At 30.8% G+C, this 16,481-nt stretch overlaps 1 protein-coding gene across 1 annotated transcript in view; it reads left to right on the forward strand.

Moving 5' to 3' along the window:
* Nucleotides 1–16,481, forward strand: part of LOC106467265 (guanine nucleotide-binding protein G(i) subunit alpha-like) — a 24,270-nt gene that overhangs the window by 6,134 nt on the left and 1,655 nt on the right. The window contains exons 2-8 of the mRNA XM_013927594.2: nt 7,399–7,441; nt 9,926–10,067; nt 10,367–10,524; nt 12,753–12,881; nt 13,686–13,815; nt 15,395–15,548; nt 15,702–15,896. Of these exons, the coding sequence (XP_013783048.1) occupies nt 7,399–7,441; nt 9,926–10,067; nt 10,367–10,524; nt 12,753–12,881; nt 13,686–13,815; nt 15,395–15,548; nt 15,702–15,892 (947 nt within the window). The 3' untranslated portion in view covers nt 15,893–15,896. The remainder of the gene's footprint in view (nt 1–7,398; nt 7,442–9,925; nt 10,068–10,366; nt 10,525–12,752; nt 12,882–13,685; nt 13,816–15,394; nt 15,549–15,701; nt 15,897–16,481) is intronic.

Consider the following 16,481-nt stretch of genomic DNA (forward strand, 5'->3'; position numbering starts at 1 on the left):
ATATATGTATATATATATGTATATATGTATATATATATGCTTACTTGATATAGTTGCTATCTTTATACATTGTAATCATAATAAACATAGCTAGTAGCTAGCTGACACTGTTCATGATTTATTACTTGGCTATTGGCTATATGATCGTAATAGTTTGTGTAAAATGTTAAGCTGCATTTGTAGATTTGTTTGAGAATATAGTGAGCATTTATAGTTTGTGTAACTAAATTCTCTATATATAATGCATAGTAATGGGCAAATATATGCTTAGACTAAGACACAACCCCCCCCCCCACTAAGTCAGTATAACATTTTATCACTAGAAAAGCAGCCTTTTCAAATAAAACATTGTGTCTTTTAAAGTAATTATTCTATGATTGTGTGAAAAAAAAAATTAATATTCTGTACTGATTTTCTGTACTCCTTCACTTCGTACATAATAGAGGTTGGCTTCCTAAAAATAGTGATTGTATTGTGTACAAAGCATTGAGTATCTACATGTTAGTCATCTAATGTGCATCTGTTATGGACTGGTAATTCCAGTTTCACCCTGTACTTAAGCTTTATAAAGGAACGCTATATATTTGTAAAAAAGTTAACTTCAAGGGGTAACAATAACAATGTTTACACTAGAATTATGATGCTTTTTAACTTGTGTAAAATATTGAAAAAACACTTTTCAATACCCTACGACTTTCGCAGTACCTTATTTAGTATCTTACAAAAGGTTTGAGTGCAATTATACTAAGTCGTTTTTTTGTTGTAGGCTGGCAAGAGAATAATAATAATAATTACAAATGGGCCATTTTGAGTAGATTTTATTTTCCTTGTGAATCTAATGTGTGCTTTTTTTACATGTGTACAGCCAAAGCAGTCAATAGTAATGATTTTAAAGTGTTGTTTGAACTGAATCTTTATTGTTTAAGGTGCTTTTTTCCCCCAAATCGTTCTATTAGGGTTTTGTGCAATTCCTAGCGATCACTATTATGAACCACTATCATGTACACTAAAATTCTGTGAGCTTCACTACTGGTAACAAGCACTGCCTCAATAAATAGTTGTTGAAACTGTTTTGACAGATAATTTTGTTCTCGTAGAAGAGCTTTCTTTTATTTAAATATTTCATCTGAAACACTCCAAAACACCGAACATTGGTTTTTCGCGTATCTACTAAAATAGAAACGGCTAGAGTAATAAAACTCAAACCTACAAAACTGAGGGTTGTCTGAAGGTCAGTCTGGTATACAGTTAACAGCACAAGACTTAACTCTGATTTCCACGAAATTCGTTCGTCAAATATTCAACACCAGCTGACGTACCTGTTTGAACGCTCAGTGAAGACATGTGAGCCCTTGGGGATGACATGTGGGGTAGATACGAACGCTGACCCCAATGTCACTTCCCGGTGGGCCCTAAGGGTACATACCAGGTTTGGTGACAAGTTGTAAGTGGACACACACAATAATGGATTAGTTTAATACTGTTATGAGCGAAATTGTTTTATAGATACCGATTTGAACTTTAAAATGAAATCAAGTATTCTGAACAGTTAAATAATAATTTTTGTACGAAAACTTCAAATATTCACAATTTGATTTACTTTTTTCGAGGAGACGGATTGAACTCATTTTTTTTTTCATTAAATGTCAAAAAGTTGATTTTAAAATGTGGGAACAAATTAAAAGTATTGAATATTTTGTAAAAAAGCACAATAGTGAACTTTCGTGGGGTTGTATACTTTCTCCGTATTGCCAACACCCACGTGTACAGGATATTCTCTATTGCTAAGCGAGGCATTATTGCAGTTGATAATAAAGCGGGCAACTTGCCAGTTTCACAGTTACTTGTACGAGTGTTGTACACTTAAGTTTATCACCACCTACTTAAATAGTGCTTGTTAAAATATCATAACTATAATTAATTTGAATATTTAATTAGAAATTCCTCCTTTTTTAGGAGTAAGAGACCAATCAGAATCTACATTTTTTTTGTACACCATGAATTAAGTGTGGGGGGTATAGAAATGTACACTGCAGAAATTATTTTTGTTAATTAGTTTTATAGTAGTAATAAAAATATTTGACTAACTACAAATTATGGTTTACAAGATCATTCTTTTTTCTCTGTCTAAATGTAAAACAAAAATGAAAGGACGTGATGAATGGAATTACCAATATTTGGTAAGACAAGAGTTGGCGGTGGGTGGTTTTGACTAGTTTTCTTCCCTTTCGTCTGTCGCTTCAAAATTAAGAACGAGTAGCTGTACGCGAAATTCAACAAACAAATACACCTCTTATCAAATTGGTTTTTGTGAATCAAAGTTTTTATTATGGACTTTAGAATGAAAAAACAAACTTTTTATGTTACACTTAAACGTCGGTTAATATGGTTTGAGTGACAAGATAGTTCGTGGAACTGTTTTCACACTATTTTTCTAGCACAGGATACATGTATTTCTATTCGTTTTAATGTTCGTATTTTTACACCTTTCATCTTGTTTGTACTTATTGTCGACAAGTGACAGCATCACCTGTAACTTTTGTCCATCTGTTAGCTGGACTTTCAAACGTCATTAAATCGTTTAAGATAGTTGTACGATAATGTGTGTGATCCCCCCCCCCCCTTTTATAACCATGATTTATATTAAAAAGAAGGAAGAAATAGACCCATGCTTGTCCGTTCTGATAAATTATGATTCTACGTCGGTTGTGTATTCAACTATTGATGTAATAGTTTCTCAAAGCTATAGTGGGGAGTCTCGATTTTTAAAAAGCCCTGTGGACTGTAAACATGCACAGATTTTTACCATGAATGTGAATTTTGATGGGGATATAAAGGATATACCTAAAAAAAAATTTATGGTGCAGTAAGCCATTACTGTTCGATATCATGTTTTGTCGAGGACGTTACTTGTTATGTGGACGAAGAAAAGTGTGTGTGGACTTGTTATACCCGTGTTATCAAAAACTTTTGATAAGGTGCTACCCAGAAGATTAGATGAGGGTTTGGTTACGGTTATTTACAGTTATGATATTGTTTTACCATTAGCGTCACTATAGGTGTGCGTTGTCTGTCAGTCAGTCAGTCAGTCGGCACTACAATGACGTCAGTAAAACGTGCGCATGACGTGAATCACAAGAAAAATTATGTACTCCGTAGGCTAAAACACGGTATGACAATTATTATTTAAAAACAGTGACTTGTCACTGTTAGGAGCTTTCTTACACCCCACCTCCCTCGTGTGTGTGTGTGTGTGTGTGTGTGTGTGTGTGTGTGTATATATATATATATATGACTAATGACGTTTTTCATGCACATTTGTCAAAATCTTTATTTATGTAACAAATAATCATTGTTAAATCTCGGGTTACTTTAATCACCTCGGTGCCTGAGGATAAATGTTTTCTTTCTCATTAGTTTTTTTTTTCCATGATGATAAATCGTAGGATGATTGGGATGCGTGGGAACGTTTTTGTTTTTATTAATGAAGAGTTGGCGATTTCTAGTTTGTTTTGTTTATCTTGAACACAAAATAAAAGCACACGCTATGTGTAACTGTCATTACCAGTAGACTAACACCATCATTAATTGGAAAAGAATAAATTAATAAAGCATTATTAGCTCGGTATCTAGTCTATAAATTATTTTGACTTGGAAACAGTGCGATTGACAGGCGTGAATTTAAAAGGATTCGTGTTCCTGAGAAACAACGACAAAAAAAAAAAGGCGTACAAAGAGTTACAAAAGTAAAGAAAGTGTTACTCGTGTTATATTCGCACAAGAACACAACAAACGTAATCTTTACAGCATCGCTAAATTTGTCATTAAATTTACACGTGCTCCCATTTATCCCAGACTTGTTTGTTTATTGAACAGTAGAAAAGTTTATTTTATGAGGGGAAAAGCTCAAGTTGAAAGTTGTGGCTTAACTATATATTTGTTTGTGTGAATATTTATATTACCCTGAAGACCCAAGGCTTGTCACACCGTGAGAAACTAAAGCTGTAGGATGGACTGTTTTTACAGTAATTTTCCTTTTCTTCAGTTTTAATTTGGTGTATGTGTGTGCGTGTAAGTATCAACAAGTTGAATGTTCGTTGCTTTTAACGTAAAAGTTGCAAGCCCCCCCTTTTTTCTCCCTGTGTATTCTACGCGTCCCATGTTTGCTTGTTACGTATCATGACGTCTACAACTGTTTGAATCGGTAGCGCATGATAAAGGCCATATATGTTGCTCCACATTTAATTGTATCTGAATTCTCACTCGCATTTTGAAATTTTTTTTATACATAATTCAAATAGCATATGATGACCTCAAGTTAAACATTGATACCGTGCAGTTTTGTGTTTATATCATTATATTGAATAGAACAATCGTGCACTGAATTTAATAATTATAATCGCTAAAATTATTAAATTCAGTGCAAGATTTTTTACTCGGTAAATTCATAATCCAGACTTGTTCCAAAGTGTACTAATATACAGACGTTTCACAGATTTGAAGGATTTCAATGACACCTTATAAATTTCATTCAGCTTGTTAGCAAATTTGAGTGTTAAAATATCGGTATATTGTTGCTATATAAAACAAACAATTTTTAACTTTTTATGAAATGTGTTATGAAAAGTTAGGCATTACTTATTCTATTAACAGTATGTATGATTGAAATGTTATTTACTCTTTTGGGTGACAGTATTTGTTAATTTCTTTTCTTTATCAAAACGTGAACTTCAGCCAAGAAAAGTATGTATAGGCTTAACCTATACTTTGATTTGGTATTCCAGCTTTAACTGACTAGTTCCCCAAATTCGTGGCTATCACTACTGCTTGGAAGATGAAGTAAATAAAGTAAGCCTCATCGCACGTATGAGGCCTACCTTATTTATTTGCTTCACATTTTGCTGAATAAAAGAAATTAATGAAATAATAAGCAGTAAGTCCACTTCATGTGAATGTGTAATTAATTATTGCTGGTTATATTGCATGATGTCCAAACATCTAAAGTAATTTAGATGTTTAATAGTGAGTAAAGGACTAGACATTTAAATCAAACAAATTGACATTAATTATTGCTGGCTTGGATTTTCCCGAAATTTATGCAGGTAAAATTAACTTGAATGACCCATTGGTGTTCCTACTATGTAGTATGTTTTGTGTTCTCAAATTCTCATGAAAAAATATCTCGTGTAATTAAACTTACATTAACATCTAGTGTTTGAGTTAACAATTTCTATCAATCTCATTGATCAGAAGCTAACACTATGTACTTATTTTAAACTACCTGGTTTTACTACTATGTAGTATGTTTTATGTTCTCAAATTCTCATGAAAAAATATCTTGTGTAATTAAACTTGCATTAACATCTAGTGTTTGAGTTAACAATTTCTATCAATCTCAATGATCAGAAGCTAACACCATGTACTTATTTTAAACTACCTTGTTCAATCGGTAACTGTAATTTTACAAAATGATTATGAAGTTTTAAACAGGTTACTTCTTTTGTGGAATATGATTTTTATATAAATTAATTTTATAAATAACTACAGAATTACAAATTCCACCCACTTCCTGGCAAAAAAAACAAAATATATTTAGCTTAGTTTTACATTTTCTTGTCATCCAAATATAATCATACTAAGTTCTTACAGATTTTGCCAGAGAATGAGGGATTTCTATTTCAAATATTAATTGAAAATTTATGGACTTGTGCATTTTTGTATCCATCTTTGTTTTTATCAGTTTTTAATTAGAGCTGAAGTTGGTTAAATTAAAATGTATTTTGTGATTGTTTGTGAAGTGTCCCTAAAGACAAGTAGATTGTTAAGAATAGTACTTCTCACACTAAATCGTGCTTTTAAAACCTGACAAACTTCATCCTTTAGTTCATTATCATTTGATATTTATAAGAAATGATCCCAGTTTCTTTCTGTTTCATCAAAAACACACTATTAGATTAGTTTTTGATGAGGAATTGAAAATGTATGCTAGACTGGAAATCATTACAAGTCTTGGAAAATGTACAACACAAATACAGTAACTATGAAAGTTCTCCATTGGAGATGAGTATTAAACAGTTGTTGGTACATGAGACCAACTATCTTTGGGATGACTTCCTTATGGGTTTAAAATGTTTCAGATGTTTATGAATATTGTCTTTGGGTGACCTATATACAGGCTTTAGATATGTTAAGAGATGTTTACAAGGCAACAACATATTCATGGTAATGTGCAAAACAGGCTTGAGACCAAGTGGCTCAGTGGTATGTTTACAGACTTAGTGGTAGAAACTGGGTTTCATTATTCATGGTGGACAGAGCTCAGATAGCACTTTGTGTAGCTTTGTGATGAACTACAACCAAATCAAACAGGCTTGAAATATGTTTTGAGATAATACCATGAAATGTGAATAATGAACCAGTAGAAATGTTTATGGTTGTTGAATTAATACACCAGTTCTTGTTTTGTGTCCACTTTTAGAAAAGTGCTGATGAATTACAATAATTTAATTTACTTATTAGGTTAACTGGATTTTTGATTTTACATTTCAAAGGGAAAAAAAAAGTGATTTTAAATTTAGAGGGCCCAAATATCACTGGGCCCTTTCAATGTTTTACTGATTAATTTTTTTTGTCTTTTTGTACACAGTTAGTTGACTTTGCAAACTGAAATGAGACTATTTCTGAGAAATTCTAAACATTATCCATTAGTAACTTTTTTTGTAATGCATAGTGTGTATTCTGGCTGTTATTTGAAACATTTTTTGTATGACTTATGATTTTGTAGAACACAGCAAACAATTTAATTTGTATTTTGTATATTATTGTACAATATAGTTCTTGTCATTGTGTGAACTTGAATAATATTTTGAAGCATTTTTGTTGATTATTAGCTAATTTTTATTAATTTGACTCTCCAACCCCACCCCTCCAATGTCTTATGTTCCAGTATGCCTGATGTTATAAATAATTAGTAGTATTACTCTTGTGATTTGTCATCACAGATGGACACACCTTCTACGATGTATTTCCTATCGCTGGAATGTAACCTACCCGGTTTTTAATTATACGTGAAGCACCCAGTAACTATATGAGTTTATTTTAGGAAAGTAATAGTTAAATGTCATGTGTATGTATCACTGAAGTTGTGTAACAATATAGTGCAAGTGCCTAGACTAATTTTTTCATATTTACCACACAGTATATTGGGCTGATAATAATAATAATAATTAAAATGCAAGTTGTTTCAGTTGCATACCAAACTTCAAGGACTTAACACTTGGCTCTGTCTTTTTGATATATATCAAAAAAGAATGTAATGTCATTGAACTTCACCAGTTTGTTGCAACAAATAATTGAATATCTCATATTTTTATAGTTTATTTCATTTATTTTTTTCAGGTGCTGGAGAGTCAGGAAAAAGCACAATTGTTAAACAAATGAAGTAAGTGTGAATCTTAAATTTTTAGTTTTTGTCAAAGTTCTGTAGAATTACCATGATTACCACAGAATTTACTGACATAATTATTGTAAGTAATTAAATAATTTCTTTAGTTATTTTTTTATTTTTAATTCTTATTATTTTGGCTAATAATCTTGGTTGAAGAATTATAAAGTATATAACACCGAAGAAATGTTTGAGCAACTGAAGTTTTTTTGTTCTTAAATGCTGTAACTAATGTTCAACCCTAAAGCGTTGGCCCTACCAACGGTCACTGAAATATACGAGAGTACCTTGAATATACCATTATGTGGAACTAGAAAAGTAAAATTATTTATAAAAATTGTAGAGTATTTTTCTCTAGTATCTGATAATTAGCAATCATAACTGCATAAAAAAAAAAAATTGTGAAAGTGTCTTTTTCATTTGTATCTTTGCCTGAATCCCTTTTTTATGTTTTAAGTTGCTTTTTATTCTCTCATTTTCTGTCATGGTTCTTAAAAGAAAGTTTGTGTAACTACTCGCATAATTTGTAATTTTTTTTTAAATAATTACACTTCTGTGTCAAATGGCACCCTTTATTTTAATATAAAATTTAAAAGGTTGGTCTCATCTTACTATGAAAAGTATTTTTGCTTTCTTTTCCTTGCTGTATGTTTCATAAATTTTCCTTTTCATTCATATCTCTTAAGGAAAATTCACTAAACATAATCGTGAAAGAGAAAGGAAAAATAGTAGACTTACTTTTCAGAAGTAAGGTAAGACTAGATTAAGATGGCGTTCTCCAGTTTCCAAAAATTTTTGTGTCAACTAGTTAGCAGTTTTTATCTCCTCTCTGCACAGTATGCTGATTTGTTTGTGTGAGTAAAAGCAAGCAAGATAACATGTTAGGGAAAGTGACTCATCCAGGAAGTTTAGTCATATTTCACTAGATGTTTACACTTGGTCAGAAATGATACGAATCGTCACAAATTTTTATGATTGGTACATTGAGTATTGGTAGTGTATTAATGTTAAAGTGTGCAATACAATTACGACATATCTCTGTGTAAAGGCTAAATAAATAAGTGTTAAGAGAACATGACTTCAAGTCTAAAGACTAGAGGAAATGAGTTTTTATTGCAGTACATATTTAAAGGCTGTAGGATTGGGGGTGGGGGAATTGATAGTTTCTGTTAAGTTTTTAGAAGTTTGCTATGTGTACTGTTATCATTACTTTTTTCCACAACTCTCAAGAAGTATCATTGTTTGCTAATAATCATTAAAAAATAAAAACTTGTGTCTGTAAATGGATTTGAATTCTGTGTAAAAGTAAATAATGTAAGAATATTAAGTAATTTGATATTATTTTGCATATGTTAAGTAAAGGCAAATAAATATATGAAATTTAAAATGTAAGAGTGTTTATAACTGCAGATTACGATGAACTAAATATAGGCTGAACTTCCCTTTTCTTTACATTAAAGGTGAATATATGCTAATCAGTTAAACCCCACTTCCCCCCACCCTAAATAAAATTCTTGGGAAATTAGTTTGTCTCTACCTCTACACATGAAACAAACTAAGTGCAGTTTTTTTGTGTGTGTAAAAAATGGATTAAGATCATGAAGTCATTCAGTTATCTCAAGCATGCAAAACATACTTTTTTCAATAACAACAACAGTAATAGATGTAAAACATTTTTCAACAAACTTGCTGTTAATGAACAAGAATCGGAACAACAGCAGTAATTACTGGACAGTCACTTTTTCAAAACTTGAATGGGGGGTCATTTCTTCGTACCTTCAGCACGGTGGTTTGTAAGATTGTGATAGTGGTGATGATTGTGTGTGATCGAAAATGGTTTTAAAAATCTCTACAAATATAGTATGTTGATGTTTTTTTGTACTTTCAGGATGTTGCTGTATTTTTTAAAACCTGAAATTTCATGTAACAACATGATCAGTGATATTGGATATTTCTTCAGTGGTTGTTTATATAGGCATATGAAGGAAGCATAACCATACTAATGTTACACCACATAAAAACATGTTTTTGATTGTCTTGTGTAATATTATGCCAGTTGTGTGTAAGTTTATGGGGGAGTAACTGGTAGGGGCAAACACTTCTGTATTGACCTTTTGTGAGTTGCAACTGTATATCAGGTGGACCCATAGAAGTTGCAAGTGGATTCATGAGTTTGGTCAGGTAACCCACTAAAGCAACTGTCATACCTAAATGCGTGCCAACGTGTTTTTAATATTAAAATGTTATTTTTGTTTTACATCAAAATTAAACAAGTTAAAAGGGTTTATCATGTTTTCTTTACATTATTTATATAAATGTATCATCAGGCTGTTATAATTTTGGGTCAGTATTTGTATAATATTGTAAGCTTTTTTTATTGTTAACATATGTTATGTTCTTTAAAACAAACATTGAGGGCATATGGTTCTTCAACCTATTGAAATAAAAATATACATCTAGTTTGTTCTATTGTTAATACAGAATTATCCATGAATCTGGCTACTCTACAGAAGAATGTCTACAATACAGGCCTGTGGTGCATAGCAACACCATCCAAAGTCTGATGGCCATCATAAGAGCTATGGGTCAGTTAAAAATTGAATTTGGTGACCCCATAAGAGTGGTAAGTTTTAACTGGATATTTTTTCATTACTAACAGTTAATTTCCGTGAGTGTACTAACCGGTGATTACTAGATCTTGTATTCCATTTTTGATAATGAAGATGGTTCATTACCTGTTATAAATACAAATCCTGATTCCAGATTGGATCAATTCCTTGTTACATGTACAAGCTTTGAGATGATAGTTTATAAACATAATACAACTAATTTCTCTGATTGCATTTACATCTTGCCATCATCTTTCCCAAAATATAAACATACAATGCATTCTTATATTTCTGTTGTATTTCTTTCTTCCAGGATGATGCTCGCCAGTTTTTCACAATTGCTGGTGCTTCTCAGGAAGGAGAATTAACTGGAGAACTGTCCTCTATCATGAAGAGGCTTTGGTTGGATTCTGGAGTACAACATTGTTTTTCTCGCTCTCGAGAATACCAATTAAATGATTCAGCTGCTTAGTAAGTTTCCATTTTGACATCTGCCTACAAAGTTTGATTCTGCAAACTGCTGCTGTAACGTGTGAATGAGATGCTGTTTTCAGTTCATGAATCATATGGATTATGGTAAAGGCACTTTTATCAATAGAGCAACCATATAACAAATAAAATCAAATTGACAATTTAGTGAACTGTTCATCACGAGAATAATGGAGAATTTGACAATGAGTAAAAGATTTTTATGGACTTAGCATGAGAAATCAAACTTTCTAAAAATACACAGAAATGGTATGTCATTCATTCTCATTGAATTTTATTCTAAGGTGTGCGTAACAGGAGAGGTCTTATTTATAACCTGGATTGAGCTGAAAGCAAATTAAACTCTGGATGTTTTCACGTTAAAACGCACAAAAATTCAAAGAAACACCTACATACACTGTCGTTGAAAAACTAATTATACTGTTACAGATATGAAAGTGATGGTTTCAAACTGTGGGTCTACATTATTATTTTTGAATATATTCATGTAATTTTGTACTTTAAAAGGAAGCATGATAGTCCATGTGCAATTTCCAATTTAATTTCTTGATGAACAGACTATCTATTTAAAGTTTGAGTTCCTATTAAAGATGATAAAAATTGATATGAAGTCATTTTCTATGTTATAAAGCTGCTAAAAATCATGTTCAACTGTGTAACCCTCCACATTAATGCTATTGAGGAGATTTTCTCATTTTCAATTTTTATGCTTATTTTGTATTTTATAATTATTTTCCACGTGCTGACCAGGTGAAGATATAATGATTTTATTTAGCATTGTCCATTTTTCAAGTATTTGTGTGGCTTTACTATGAAGGCTTCATTTTGTTTTAGTATTTCTAAGTGTACCTTAGTGGTGGGGAATGTGAGAAACTCGTTTACATATGTAATTAATATAGTCTTGAACTAAAACTATTGTATCTGTGTAGTAATGTAACAGTTAAGTAGATCTGTTTGTGAGAATAAGTAAATTGTCCAATGCTAATAATCTGGTGTATGTGCTATGTTTTTATTATGACAACAGCAAAGAAATGTACATCATTAAATCAGATACCGAGACTGTCATATGAAAAATGTATCCACTTCATATGTTACAGACTGAAACAGTTGATGATCCTTCCGTGATTAGTGATAATATTAACTCGCTTACCAGAGTACCAGTCTACTCGGGTATTCAGTGAAAATATATGTATAATAATGATAACTAAAAGTATGTAGAATTATTTTTCATTAAGTATTTATATTAATAAGGTTGGTGCTCTTAATAGTCCATAAATGTTTTTACTAAGATTTTTCTTAACTGCCTATTAAGTTTGTTGGTTACAGTAATGTCATATCAAAAGTATTTTAGGCAGTATAGAGTGGGGGTTCTCCTCCCTCCCCCATTCAGCAAAATTCATTCTTGGTTTTTGGATCCTTTGATCCCAGCCCTGAGAAGGTGCTGTTCACAGCTTCCCTGGTCTTCATGAGGCTCCCAATTAGTCATGTTTTGTGCTTATCCGTGCCATGCATGCTTGTCAACATACCCACGAGCTAACATTCACACTGCACCATTTAAACATAAGTTGGTCACTTAAAGTTTTATTCACTTTAGTTAATTTTCAAACTTCATCTCGGAATAACTCTTAGTTCCACAAGCGGGATGAAGACAAACGGAAGTTTCTGAATGTCCCTGGTTGTCCTACAAGCCCTGTCAAATTGATAAGATACGACAATGCTTAGTCTTCTATACCAAGTCTAAAACATCATTCCACTTTAGAAACAGTAAAGTCAAATATCTAATAGTAAATGTAATATTTAGTATGTCTTGCTTCTCCCAATCAACTGAGTCGTGAAACTAGTATATTACATTGTTTATTTTAACTGAAAAAAGTTCTATAGATGCAAAATTTAGTTTCAAATTGCCTAAAGTCCCTATTAAAACTAAAATAATGAAGCCACCCAGTGTATTTTTATTTGCAGTTGTTTTTTTTTCTGTATTTTGTCTTAAGCTGCTCATATTAAATTAACATACATACTAATTTAAACATTAAACTCTTTCTGTGATTCTAATTTGAACTCTGGCCTGACATGTCATGAAAAAGGGTTTGTTTGACAAATGTGAGTGCCGTTTAGCTTAAAATAATTTTCAGAAACCTTATTGCATGCATTAAGTTTGTATTTCTCTGGTACAGACATTTTAAGAAGGTTGTTTCTCATTTTTTTACTAGCTACCTTAATGCTCTTGACAGAATATGTCAACCTAGCTATATTCCTACACAGCAAGATGTTTTACGAACTAGGGTGAAAACAACTGGCATTGTGGAAACCAATTTTACATTTAAGAATTTCCATTTCAAGTAAGTGTTTGTTTTTATTTACTTTGTTTCCATTTTGTAAATACTTTTAGTTCATAAAATGTAACTGCAAAGAAGAGTTAATTATAAATGGGATTATGTGGCTGAATTTAATTATAGTGTATTCACAACTATCACTTTTCAGCACTATTGCTTACAAAAAAAAATGTGTAAAGAAAAATTGATACTTTCGGAAAAATAGCTATTGGAAAAAAATGACACTTCACAGAAAAGGGGGGTTGGTTCTGCGTGTATTACGATACTTTCATTTATGTAAAAAAAATGGTTTTCTTTGATTTGTAATTTTAACATCAAAATGAACTTTAATTTTCATGATTTAATTTGTAATTTTGTGTAGTTCTCATATTAGGGTTGTGATTCATTGCGCATCACATTTGAAAAAAGTAAGTTGTTGAACTTCACATAAGTAACTTTAAATCTAACATGAGAAAGACTGACAGATTTGTTTCCATGTAAATTGGTTCATATTGTATCGTTAACTGTTCCTACTTCACTTTGAGTTCCACTAATGCATGGGTTTGTTGTTAAAGTATACTTTCTTTGTAGTGCCATTTTCTAATTCTGCTAGAATACAAAAAAACAAAAAAACATTTGATTTGATTTTCATCAGCAGCCCGTCCCGTATATTATTATTAATAATAAATTGAGCCTTTTGTATCAGAAAAAAATGTTTTCTTAATAGTAATTTATTAAATACTTCATGTAATATACCGGTATTGCTTCAGTTTATGACCAGAATTAGAAGAAGAAAAAAGAGTAAAAGTAATTAAAATTTTATTTCCACAGAATGTTTGATGTTGGGGGTCAAAGATCTGAAAGGAAGAAATGGATACATTGTTTTGAGGGTGTCACTGCCATCATATTTTGTGTGGCTCTTAGTGGTTATGATCTGGTGCTCGCTGAAGATGAAGAGATGGTAAGATTAGTTAATAAGTCAGAAGCATTTATCTGCTAAGTCACAGCAGAATTTTGTTTGATTTGAAACGTTTAGTTGTTTTTTTTTTCCCCCCCGAGAAGAATGAGATTTTATTCTATTACATTTCATCAGTGTAAACCATGTCATTTCCACTAAATGACTTGGATTATAAAACTTAATTTATTGGACTTTTCAAGTGGAAAAATGAAAGCAACAAAATTTTAAAACACTTAGAGGTAATTGAATAAATCAGCATATTTTGTTTGTTGTCCTAAGATGAATTTAATCGTGTTTGCATGGTTTATATTGAGAATAAAAATAGTAAGAAATTTAACTGTTTCATCTTGAATAAAGTTCCAAAGGCTGACTGTATAAGCTAAACAGAACTGAAATATAATAATTAAAAACCATTTAGAGTATTTTTATAATATCAAATGCTTGAAATTTAGTTTTATGGTAAAAAAAACAACTTATTTTTCACAAAATAAAAGTGAAAGTGTTCAGGATAAAGATGTGAAAAATAAATATTACATATGAATGAAACTTATTTTTTAATTGACATACTAGACTGTTTTTAAGTTGATAAATAATCTACAGTGATGTTTAGGAATTAATATCGTGAAAAGATCACATTACAGGTGCATGTATAAAGTTCTGAATGCACAAAGCATTATTTTAAGGCTTATTTATTAGTTCTTTATAATTTTGTGACTCCATATGGACTGTGTCTAATGAACAAGTTATTTGTTACTGTAAAATTTGATACTCTCATTCTTGACTTCACTATTTAACATTAACCATTTCACCTTGCTTTCATTTTCCTAATAATCTATTAATTCTGAAGAAATGAGAGTATTATCTTTTGCAGTTTTATGTGTATTTAATGTTCTAACTCAGTTATTTTTGTAATAACTTCAAAGATAAATCACCACTTAACTAGATGGGAAAACACGCATTACTTAAGTTTAAAAACATTTACGATGACATGACAAAAGTTATCAAATTCTTTCTATTTTTAATTCAATATTCCGTAAAAAATTAAACTTGAGGATGGGGGGTGGAATGATGATAATTAAAGCATAGCTATTTAACCATAAAATATGATCAAAATAAAATATTAATGAAATTTTTTCTATTTATTTTTAATTGGCAGAGTATGACTGTTTTGTTTTGTGTAATTTTTAAGCATGTTGATTTAATTTTTTCATCATATATTTGTATGTGTATATATATAGTTTGAGTTGAACTTGTACATGTTTTCTCTTTACCTGCATATGATATTTATTAGTTTATAAGTCCTCTGTAGTTAAGACAGTCATTGCTTTGAAAGGTTCTTATTCGCTATATATGTGAAATTCAATAATAATGGAAGAAATAATATATTTAAATTATTTGATATTTTGTGTGTATAATGCAGTGAAATATTTCCATATAACATTTTTATTAAACTAGCAATCGCCTACGTTATATCCCAAATTAAAACCGAAAATTAGAATCTGAAATTAAATATTTTAAAATCTTGTGTAACAAGTTTTCTTCTGCAAGAAAATGATTGCTACTTTTATTTTTTACTTTCTAGAACCGAATGATTGAAAGCATGAAACTCTTTGACTCCATTTGTAACAATAAATGGTTTGTTGACACATCCATCATATTGTTTTTGAATAAGAAAGACTTATTTGAGAAAAAAATTACCAAGTCTCCCTTAACGATTTGTTTTCCAGAATATACAGGTAAGGCATCCCTTTTCTTTTTCTTTTTTTTAATCTGTCATTTGAGAAACCTTTGTTCAATGTGGTTGATAGTTAGTTCATACGCTATCAAATTCTGTAGGTAATGGTTTGTGTTTTGTAAGAAAAAGATTTTTTTTTTTAATACTTAAACAGGTAACAACACCTATGAAGAAGCTGCTGCATACATACAGATGAAGTTTGAGAACTTGAACCGTAAAAAAGACACCAAGGACATCTACACTCATTTTACTTGTGCAACTGACACGAGCAACGTTCAGTTTGTGTTTGATGCTGTTACTGATGTTATAATCAAGAACAACTTGAAAGACTGTGGACTTTTCTGAAACGGTATCTATAATTATTTAATAATAATCTATCAATTGTTGGAAGACTTATTTTTACTTACTATATCAGCACAGTTAGTGTGTGTATGTGTGATATATGTTCAGACTGTTGGGTAGCTTTTTTAATAAATTAAGATCTTCAAGGCTAGCACTCTTATTAGAGTAGGTATAGAGATGATACCAATTTAATCTTGATAACTTTGTATGTTAGACTTTTAAATATTGTAAATGTTCTATGACTTTAATAATAATAATCTAATATAAAAGTTTTTTTAGTGTTTCAAATTTTGAATTTTTTTTGCTGCTTGTATATATAAAAACTGAGCTATTCTAAACATAATATCCCTATGCATGTTGGCTTATAAAAACCATGTAACTATAGATACACTTGGTACATTCAGTATTATAGTATCTTGATGATTTGACAAGCTTTGACTGAACATTTACAAATCTGCTGTGTACATAAATCAAAATTTTCAGTCAAATATTATTACTAAGATTTATCTGTGAATTTCCTAAAGCATTTGGTAAGAGTTCCATATGGCACCCCCACTCAATTTAAAAAAAAATTCATCAAAGTAATATTTAT

The sequence above is a fragment of the Limulus polyphemus genome, unplaced genomic scaffold (genome assembly GCF_000517525.1).
Source record: "Limulus polyphemus unplaced genomic scaffold, Limulus_polyphemus-2.1.2 Scaffold2549, whole genome shotgun sequence".
Taxonomy (NCBI): Eukaryota; Metazoa; Arthropoda; class Merostomata; order Xiphosura; family Limulidae; genus Limulus; species Limulus polyphemus.